Source organism: Limulus polyphemus, unplaced genomic scaffold (genome assembly GCF_000517525.1).
Source record: "Limulus polyphemus unplaced genomic scaffold, Limulus_polyphemus-2.1.2 Scaffold765, whole genome shotgun sequence".
NCBI lineage: Eukaryota > Metazoa > Arthropoda > Merostomata > Xiphosura > Limulidae > Limulus > Limulus polyphemus.
The window spans coordinates 403800-415084 of record NW_013666375.1 but is presented as its reverse complement, the minus strand read 5'-3'; the positions used below and the strand labels follow the sequence as shown (position 1 = coordinate 415084).

At 37.0% G+C, this 11285-nt stretch overlaps 1 protein-coding gene across 2 annotated transcripts in view; it reads right to left on the bottom strand.

The window, feature by feature from the left end:
- LOC106460402 overlaps nt 1-11285 on the bottom strand; it is a 167260-nt gene that overhangs the window by 12166 nt on the left and 143809 nt on the right. Inside the window, exons 8-9 of one of the 2 annotated variants that reach the window (XM_022387119.1) lie at nt 6503-7787; nt 495-1843 (exon numbers count right to left, since the gene is read on the bottom strand). In XM_022387119.1, the coding sequence (XP_022242827.1) occupies nt 1806-1843; nt 6503-7787 (1323 nt within the window). In that variant the 3' untranslated portion in view covers nt 495-1805. Of the gene's footprint in view, nt 1-494; nt 1844-6502; nt 7788-11285 lie in introns of those variants that run through there. The other variant, XM_022387120.1, reaches the window with a different exon arrangement.

Genomic DNA, 11285 nt, shown 5'->3' with positions numbered 1-11285 from the left:
ATTGACCGTCACGTTATAACGCCCTCACGACTGAAAGGGCGAGCATGTTTGGTGGGACGGGGATTCGTACCCGCGACCCTCAGATTGCGAGTTGAGCGCCCTAACCACCTGGCCATGCCGGGCCCACTGTTTTGTGATCTAATTAACAATGAGGTTTTGAAACTTGTTGTTTTAGATAGAACACTTGGAATTTAGTAAATCATTTTGCTATTATGATGTGTACTAGTTCGTGCAAGTTTGATCTGTCAGATGTCAAACTGCTTAAATTTATTGTAGCATAACAGTCATTCAAGTAGAAAGAAAGAACGTATTAAATACACAACAGTTTTAATAGTATCAAATTATGTTTTAGCTATCCAATTAAATAATGATAATCTATACTAGTTAAGAAAACCATGCAATTTTATTATCGAGATACATAACTGCCTATTATTACAAAAAAAAAAAAAGGTTTCTAATGAATTATTTTCCAGAACGAATATTTAGTAACTAAATTGTTTTCCTTCTCCTTTCCAAGTCTACTGAAGGCTTCATTTTAACAAATGCAGTCTAATATTTAAAGGAATGTCAGGAAAATATACTTATTAATTAGCTATACTCATTAGCGGGTTGATTTTTTAGTTGTGCTTTGTGTAGGTAAGCTTGCTCTGATCGAATGTTGATATTAAAAACATAGAAGTTTAATGCTGACTCTGTGATTTCTTCAGTTTTTATAAAGCACGATTCTGATCAGTACGATTTTCATTTTCAAGCTAATATCAATAAATATTTTCAAGTCGTTCTCGTAATATAACGGTTTATTTTTCTTTCTTTCTTTGTAGATTTAGTTATTCCATGATAAAATATTAATTCCCCGACCTTGCTAAATGTCCGATTGTTTTTATTTTTGTCTGGTCGTTCTTGGTGTATATTCAAGTTATGACCACGCTGTATATAACTGCAGTTAATCCTCAGTTCTATATATATCGATCGATACCTTATCATTTCGTGACACTTCCGAAGACAAATTACTCAAAATGACCAACAATACCATTATTATAGCTGACCAACACAACACTAACAACTTGCTGAGATACTTAATGGTTGATTAACACTTTTACCTTGATAGAAATCAAACGTTACTGTAAGAGTTAAATGATTTATATTCAACGAAAACAAAACTACAAGTGACACAGCATACCATTCTTAATGATTAAACTGAATCAGTCTTAACGTCACCAATGTTAAAAGTGTGCTCACTTGACCACGTCAATATCTCCAAATAAAAAACGTCACATGAAATAGAATTGCTTCCAGCGGCATCTTTACTGAACGGTTTGATATGGAATGGCCTGTACTTTAAACGTATATGAATAATTACTTCACGGAAACGAGATCATGCATTCTCTGAACTTCTGTTCTACAATACAATGAGTACAAATTCGTCATGATTGATTCTCTTTAAAAAAAAAAAACTCTTAGTAATTATATTTCCTGAAGAAAGCACTCTTGGTAATTATGATTCCTGGAGAAAGCACTCTTGGTAATTATGATTCCTGAAGAAAGCACTCTTGGTAATTATGATTCCTGGAGAAAGCACTCTTAGTAATTATGATTCCTGAAGAAAGCACTTTTGGTAATTATGATTTCTGAAGAAAGCACTTTTGGTAATTATGATTTCCGAAGAAAGCACTCTTGGTAGTTATGATTCATGAAGAAAACGCTCTTGGTAATTATGATTCCTGAAGAAAGCACTCTTGGTAATTATGATTCCTGAAGAAGGCACTCTTGGTAATTATGATTTCTGAAGAAGGCACTCTTGGTAATTATGATTCCTGAAGAACACTCTTGGTAATTATGCTTCCTGAAGAAAGAAAGCACTCTTGGTAATTATAATTTCTGAAGAAGGCACTCTTGGTAATTATGATTCTTGAAGAAAGCACTTTTAATAACTGTGATTCACAAAATAAGCACTCTCATATGTATTCACTCTTAGTACATTTTCTCAATAATTTATACTGAAACCAAATCATGGATATTTCAAACGACATCTTAAACAATTGGTGTGCGTGAGGCTTAATCATTAGGTAAGTCGGATGCTGGGAAACAGCTACATTTTAACACGATAGACCAATTAATGGCTGGAGACGGCTTAAATGGGTAATGAAGAAAAACTTTAATATAACTCACGTCAGAAAAATAAAACTCTAGTAATGGTACAAAAAACGGAGAGAGAGAGAAACTAAGAATTCGTCACTACGTGGCTTCATATGTATACGGTATTACTGTGGCAAAACTAACAGTACTTGTCGTTATATATATGTACATACAATACATACATACATATATATATATATATATATATATATATATACTAGATGTACTTCCGCAGGGTCCACTGAGGTGTTCTCTTTGAAGAGTAAATAACATAAAATTTAAAAGTAACAAATATTTTTAGTTCTTGCTTTTGGAGGGCATATGTCATGCTGTGTTTTAGCCTAGAAAGTGCATAATTCTTCTTCAGAATAGTTCTTGCTTTTGGAGAGTGCATAATTCTTCTCGTGATTCAGGGATGCGCAAGTTTTATTGACGTCACGACAGTGCAAATTGCAACGTTAAGCGCCACTTACGTGACGTCATTTTAGTGTCTATTAACCGACAGACAACACATTACTGTATATTTGTACGAGTGGTTAAAACAGATGACACCTCCAGGCGGCCTTCGGTCCCCTTTCGGTGAAATAACTATTTTAAGAACAGTGCAATAGAAAAAGATACAACTTCTTTATTGATAAATTACATTATTATGTTTTCAGTTATCTCTGACCTCGTGCTGATGTTACAAACAACTCTTCCGACAAAACCTTTCAGTTATTAAGTACCAGTTGGCGTACCCGTTCAACGCACGGGGATGAAGAAAGAGAGCCAGATCTGAACATCGAACTCCATATCACTATCCAGGTGACTTTAAGGGTACACGACAGACTTAATGATAATCGGTCCAGTTATTCGCCAGTAGTAATCGGACACACACATACAGACACATTTTTGTCAAATGATGGTTTAGAAGTTCTTATGCAGTAGACTCGTATGTTAAGATCCGTTTACCAACGAAGTATTCAATGTACATCTAAACTATGATGTTTTTACTGTTTCTCGAAACACAAACACAAAAAGTGACACACGTATATGTACATAACCAGCTTTATCACACCAACGAAGTATTCAATGTATATCCAAACTATGATGTTTTTACTGTTTCTCTAAACACAAACACACATGTCTATATATTAACCAGCTTTATCACACTAACGAAGTATTCAATGTACATCCAAACTCGGATGTTTTTACTGTTTCTCGAAACACAAACACACATGTCTATATATTAACCAGCTTTATCACTACTATATGACTAGAAACCTAGTTCGCCATTTTTAACGAGAGCACCTAACCATGTTTCCGAATCATCGTTATTTCTATTGAAGAAGCCTAATTCACTATTTCTAACACAAGCATATTAGCCATATTTCTCAAATCTCATTCCTTGTTTCTAACGAGGCACGAAAGTGACCTAATTGTTAACGTTTCTAGCTATGGATCGAAAGTCGAGTGTTCGATTCCGTGAACACGCTCCGCAATTTCAGTTCTGGGTGCGTCATAAAAGTGACAGTGAAATCGCCTGTTCGGTTCAGAGTAACCGCGTAAACGACTGGTGCTGCTGACTGTTTGTTCACCCCCTCCCTCACACACACACACCCTAGACAGTAAATGCCTGAGCCTTGGGTTCTTTGGTCTGATCATATAACCCATGTGCCTCATAACGTACGTACAGGTTGAAAAGGGCAAATATTTTTAAAGAACTCACCCAATTCCATCTGATCTAAAGCTCACTTTATTATTTAGAAAGAGAACACGAAAATCCATGCAGAGCACGAGCATAAAACTCCATGTGGCCTGAGACTTGACTCTTTTTATTTATAACAAGAGTTGGCAACTCCACGCTGTCTGAAACCTAATTCGTTAGTTCTAACTTGAAAAGATTAACTCCACAAAGTCCGAACCCTTCATTTCTCACAAAACCATACAATTTCACGGGATCTGGGGCTTAATTATTTACTTTTAACAGGGTCTTATTACTTTATGTTGACTCAGCACTAACTCTTAATTTCTAACAACGGCATTTAACTTCACGTGGTCTAAAGCTTACAATTTTTTTATTCCTAAGAGAATTTAGAAACATTTTCTTTTCCCTAGCGTAGCTCTTAAGTAATTTCTGGAATAAAAACAACTACTACTTCGGCACATTCGATCAACAGCCTTAATCTTACAAGCCTTGTTTAAACCATATACTACAAGGTTTTCTTAACTTGTCATCCAGTGGGTCGGCAGGAAGCTTACAGATTTACTATGCTAAAATCTGGGGCTGGATTGCTCGCGGTGAACAACGTGGAGTTAGCCCATCGTATGTAGCTTTGCGCTAAAACAAATTAAAGCTTTTTTGTCTTTTATGTGACAAAGATCTGTACAGGATAACGTTAGATGATTCAAAGCCAATTTCTACGTAGCTTCGAAAGATATATATATATTTATTGGTTGGGCATTACTATTAATATCTACGAGAATTATAGCGATGATTAGCAAAGAATACTGTGATTTTGTCCTTGAATTTATTCTCACGAATAATACAAATTCATAACAGTGGTTTGTTTCCTCTAACACTTCACTGTTTTCATAAAAATTTACAAGCATATACTAACCAATATGAATAAAACCTGGGAAGGGACATGTCCTAGTAATTAATGTGTCGGGCTGCGTAATCGAAGATTCGAGGTTCGAGCCATGACACCATGTGGGCACATAATAAAAGTGACAGTTAATCTTCTTAATCGGTTAAGGTAGCAGGACAAAGACCTTGTGACGACGACTTCTTCTGATTGGCTGCATTCCTTGTGGTCAGTAGTTCAAAATCAGAGGCGGCTATACCTAACTCTTATGTGTCTCTGCCTTGGCAGTTTAGCTTATGTGCGTACAAGGTGCTATTCAGGTAAAAAATATCAATAGCAATAAAAAAACAAGCAATCGGTTAAGGAAAAAAGAAAGAAGGGGCAATAGAAAACTTTGATGATACAGTGGTTCAAGTACAACTAGCAGACTATAACGAGAGACCATATAACAATATCGTTCACATACAGATGGCATGCCGTCTCCTGAACAATAGTTATTCGTATGCTGACGAGAATTTACCCAAACATAATGGTCATTCTTATTAATATTAGTGTCAGCATGTAGCAATTCATATTGGTTTATCGTGTAAATATTTAAAATAAATTCCACGTTTACAAACTTATCTTAGTAAGAACAGTTAAAGACAACTTTCTTTCCCTCTCTAATTCTGGTCCACAAATTATGTTATTTCCAGGTTACGTAACTAATAATTTTGTGTTGAGTTCGTATATTTTCCAGCTTTCGCGTATAACTTGAAGCCAAAAAAAGGGGGAGCCACTGATCATCTCACACATTATAACTCAAATGTTTCCTTAATTACATGATTAGGCACTTAACATGAGATTCACTTCGCTCTTCCTAAGCATATATATGAAATAGTTTTTGGGCAGAAGAAGTTTTAGATAAATGACACCTGTCAAAAAACAAAAAACTCCAATATGCTTACACTACAATTTTGTGAACTTGGCCCTGCATCATTAGCTAATTATTTCATCTTTTGGTGGCATTTTTATCAATTAGTTACACTTAAATGAAGTGTGTTCATTGATTTTTCAATATGTTATTTATATATTTTATTATGAATACTTATCAAATGACAGTAAAAAAATTGATAATAGGCGATTTTAATGTATAAATTAATTTCTAAATAGGTTTTTAGAGCTCATCAAGAAATTACTGTTTCCATTACTTTGTTATTCAACAAAATGAATATTAAATCGCCTTCAAAAGATATTTAATACTCTTGAAATTTATAACATACGATGACGATGAAAGTTGTGAAGATGATTTTAACAGGTAATAGTTGTTTTAAAATGACAAAATTTAGAATCGAAAACTACCTTTTTTTCAAACACGATGAAATCTTAAAACGCCAATTTACACTATATTAAAGTATTCAAAAAATTATATTTTTTAAGATAAGGCATATTGCCGTAGGAAGCATTTTTTGAAGTGGTCAGGCCATTGCCACAGTTAAACAATGTGACACACGATGTGTGCAAAGCACACTACCGGCATGCAAAGCATACCATTTCTAGGGGAGGAGAGATCTGGGGGCATGCTCCGCCCGAAATGTTTTGAAAATTTAATGCTATGAGATTGAATCTTGAGACATTTTAACTACAAATACAACGTAATGTATTGAATTAAAAGAAGTTTTAATACATAAGTTGCAGCTACACATGCTATGAAAAAAGTGGTCAGGCCGTGGCCTGACTGGTCTTACAGCTTCCTACGGCCCTGAAGCATTAATCAAAATTTAAAAATACTTCACTGAAACCAGACGACGAAAACTTACCATCAACGATTGCAATTAGCCGAATGCGTCGATGAGTCACCCGGCATCCGTTTGTTGCTATGCCAACAGTCTGGAAAGGTCGTTCAACAAAAACGACAGTATATGTGGTCACTTCTGACACGTCGTTGGCTGCTACAACAGTGACATTGTATTGGTTAGCTTCATCAAGACGGCGTTTTAATAGAAAGGTTTTTTTGTGGTCGGCGATCATTTCAGTAGAGATTTTCAGTTCTGGAATCTTCAGACTGACTCTCATGTTTGAGCCCTGTAACAAAGTGGCTCGAAACTCAAGAACGTCCCCTGCAGTGATGGGCGAATTGGTAATTATGTGGAGTCCACTGACCTCTTCTTGAACTTCCACTGGTGAGGTCAAACTAGCTCGTTCCTCACTAACTAGGTTCTTTGCTAGAACAGACACCAAAAACAAACCTGCTACTGGGAAAGTTACGACGACCGTACAGTTTGTGAGATCGGACTGGACAGATTGCAAACAAGAAGTACAGTTCAATCCCAGATCCCACGAACAAGAGACATCACTTCCGGTGCGATAAGTGGCTTTAAAACAGATAGTATAACCAGAGCGGACAATGTGCGTCTCTACTGGAGTCAGGGTAACGCCAGACACTTTATCTTGTACGGTGAAACTAAACGAATCACTAATAGAGTTTATAGGACCTAGCACAGTGGCGTAAACACGATACTGACCAGGATACCTGAAATGGAACTCCCAAGACAACATGTTTTGACCTTTTTTGATCTCTTCGGTAACTAAGTTGTTTGTCTGATTAAACAATCGCCATCGGACATGCCTGCGAAAAATGGAGTCCTGTTCTCGAATGGTCTGAAAACGAAATTCCACAGTTGTGTCCGTTTCTACATGTTTTTCGGGTAATATCATTCTGCCCTCTAGTAGCTGATACACTCGAACAGCTTGTTTGATCTTAGCCATCTTTCTCAGATAACCATTATCGACAATAACCGAAGGATAAAATTCACCTTCTCGATGGTAAGAATGGCGGATAGTTAAATCAAGCTCACAACGTAAACCATAGTCTGCAACCACCATCACATTTTTTCTCCTGTGGTTTCTGTTCGTAGTCTGAGTGTCAGAAAGCTCTGCTTCTATTGTGTGGCCATCGTCAAAGTCCATTGAAAGTCGTGTTCCCAGACGATTGGTCGTTGTTACTGAAACCAGAAACTTCACAACTATTTTGGGTTGAAAAACCGATTTAGAGTCAGGATGGAGTGATACGGTAAGATTCCCCAACTTTTGGTCGACAGCAACCTGCGTAAGAAAAGGAATGCATTGAATTAGCTGACTAGAAAGTCTGACATTTGCACAACAAATGGCTGGCAATGGTCTACCAATAATCAAAATTAAGAGAATTTATAAATAAAATGATACAAGATAACATTCTTCCAATATTTGACAACATATGTTAAGCTGATGCTATGATTTTAACATAATAGAATAACCTATATCACACACATATACCCTACCAAAAGTCATGGGGTAAACCTCTGATTGCAGGAAAATTGGTGTGACGACGAAATATGCAAATAGTTTGGCCTATAAAGGTGATCAGCGGTTCGCTAGGAAGTCATTTCGAGCTTGTACGCCGAACGATGAACACGTGGAAACAGCTAACAGTTTCAGAGAGGGGAGGATAGTTGGATCTCATTTGAGGAAAATGTCTGTACGTCCTAATGCGCAACAACTAAACATTTCCAGGTCGTCAATTGACAACGTGCTAAAGAAATGAAAGTCCACATGTGACAATGAGCCCAAGAAACGACCAGGTAAGTGTAAAATACTGACTGACATGAGCCGAAGCGACTTGAGAAGGCTGGTTACCTCATTTAGCCGTCAGACCCTAGAGAATCTGTGTTTGTAGATGCGAGCAGCCACAGGCAAAAATCCTATAAGTGTTTTTACGACACGTCGAGAGTTGCATGCCATGAATTTTCACGGAAGAGCTGCAGCCCACAAGCAGTTGATAATAAAAACAAATGCTTACCGTCGATAACGATGGAGCAAGGCACACCGAACCTGGACCGTGGATCAATTGAAATCGGTCCCGTGGAGCGATGAGTCACACTACACGCTCTTCCAGTCTGATGGACGTGTTTGGGTATGGAGGATGCCTGGAGAACGCTTATTACCCCAGTGTGTTGTCCCAACAGTGAAGTTTGGAGGAGGCGATATCATGGCCTGGGGTGCTTATCGTGGTATGGACTAGATTCACTGGTCGCAGTGCATGAATCCATGAATACCGAGTCCTACATTGATGTTCTGAACAATTCTGTGTATCCTACATTGTGGCAATGTTATGGTATCGACCTTACACCTTCCATCATGATAACGCTCCATGTCACAAAACAAGGATTGTGAACGTGTGGTTTGAAGAGAATAACATCGGAACATTGCAGTGGCTAGCACAGAGCCCCGAACTGAAACGCAGAATTAGGGCAAGACCAAGACGGCCCTCTTCAGTAGTGGACCTTACTAATGCTTTAAAGGATGAGTGGAGCACAATACCACCAGCTTTCTACCAGAAGTTAGTAGACAGTCTTTCACGACGTATTGAAGTAGTCATTAAAGCCAAAGTAGAGCTAACACACTATTAATTTCTTTGAATAAAGACATGTTTTATTCATAAATACCCGTGTCCCATGACTTTTGGTAGGGCAGTGTATATTTAAAAACACATAAATCTATCACTGAATAAAATCAAACCATACACTAAAACGTAGTAACGTGTGTGAAGATCTTGAAAAAAGTCTGCGAAAATAATTATGATGGCTTTCTTTGTTTTGTTGAAGCAAAAAGCTACACAATGGTCTAATTCAACCGTGTCCTTAGCTAGTATCGAACCCTAAGTTTTAGCGTTACATGTCCACAGGCGTACTACTGAGCCACTGGAAGAGGGTCATTAAAACGCACTTTGTATATCTGTATGAGTGAAATTTTGTACTTTATGGGAAAGGCTATCTGTCGCCATCACTGGTTTCGAACAACTGACCACGTTTAGGAATTGAGTGTCGCTCTTATAACACATCCAAAGCTTAAAGCTTGCTGAATGTTTAGTGGTATATTGGTTCATATCTCTACCACAGAGCCAATCCACGCCCATGCATGAGTGAATACGCGTATTTTTGTTTCACGTAAACCACAGCCACTAGAAGACATGTTTTGTACATAAAAATAAGCCCAAACATTCATAACAACAGTAATATAATACAAAGGTTTAGGAACTGAATGATTATTTTCATTATACCAGTGCAAGCTCTACGCAAAAACCTCTAATTCATATAACTAAAAGTGATACTTTATGAGAGAGTAAACATTTCAGCCATTTTAAATGACACTTTATAGCCTTGCATCACTCCACATACCTCAAATCCTTATGATTTTTCGTTTTTATTTTAATTTTGTTTAATTAACCATATTTTAATTGAGTTAATTATACAATGAAATGAAAGAATGTTATCAGATCAAATAATGCATTTCATGAAATCACAGTTTTATCATGACATTTATATTTTTTCTCCATTTTTCATGACCTTTCCAGGTCTGAAAATTAACTTAAAATTTTCTCAGGTTTTCGCAGGATGCCTGCAAACACTGTAAACATTTAGAATCATACGATCTTTAGCAATACTTTAAATTTATTATACACATTCCAGATAGAACTTTTCATAAGATTTTTTCTTCAAACTCTGATGACCAACTAACCTTCAAAAAAGCCCAACTACTCGGAATCACCTATAACAGGTACACACTGCATGCAATACTATCAAACGTTGTACCAACTAGTGACCAACTAACCTTTCAAAAGTCTACCTACTGGAATCACCTTTAACAGTTACACACTACATGCAACACTCTCAGACGTTGCACCAACTAATGACCAACTAACCTTCCATAAGTCTACCTACTGGAATCACCCTTAACAGTTACACACTACATGCAATACTCTCAGACGTTGCACTAACTGTCATCAGAAGAGTTCCAGGTGGTGCAAAAACAAGCACATACATGCATATTTTTGTGAATCTTAGCAAAAAACTTTGGGACTAAAGTGTATTTTTAAAATGTCAGCATGATATTTGACACCATAATTTAAATCAAACACAGCTGATCGTTTATACGACATAGAAACACGTGCGTTCATCAACTAAATAAAAAATACTACGCAACTCTTCCTCGATTAAAGCACAGGGATGAAAGAACAATTTAAAGCTTTAGAAAAAATATCCAACACTTTTATAGTACAGAAGATGTTGTTTGTTTGTTAGACAATCGGTTAGAAAAATAAAGAGGGGCAATAGGAAATTTTGGCAATACGGTGTTTCAAGTACAACTAACAGACTTGGGTGAGACAGTTCGTATACTTTTCATTTCATTGTGTATTATTGTGCTTAATTGCAAACAAATCTGTGCTCTGCCCACCACGGGTATCGAAACCTGGTTTCTACCGTTGTAAGTCCGCAGACATACCGCTGTGCCACTGGAGGGCATACAGAAGGTTATTCTATTTTTAAGAATTCATAAAAGCAAAGTAAAAACTAGTCTAGGCACGACTCATCACTTACTATAACACAATGTTTTTCAAACTGTGCTCTGTGGAACCTCAGGGTTCCGCGAAGGGTAATCAGGGTTTTCCCATAAAGATAACGGGTAATGGTAGTTTTTTCAATTATTGGGTGTTAACACGTCAGGGCGGCCCGGCATGGCCAGGTGGTTAGGGCGCTCGACTCGTAATCTGAGGGTCGTGGGTTC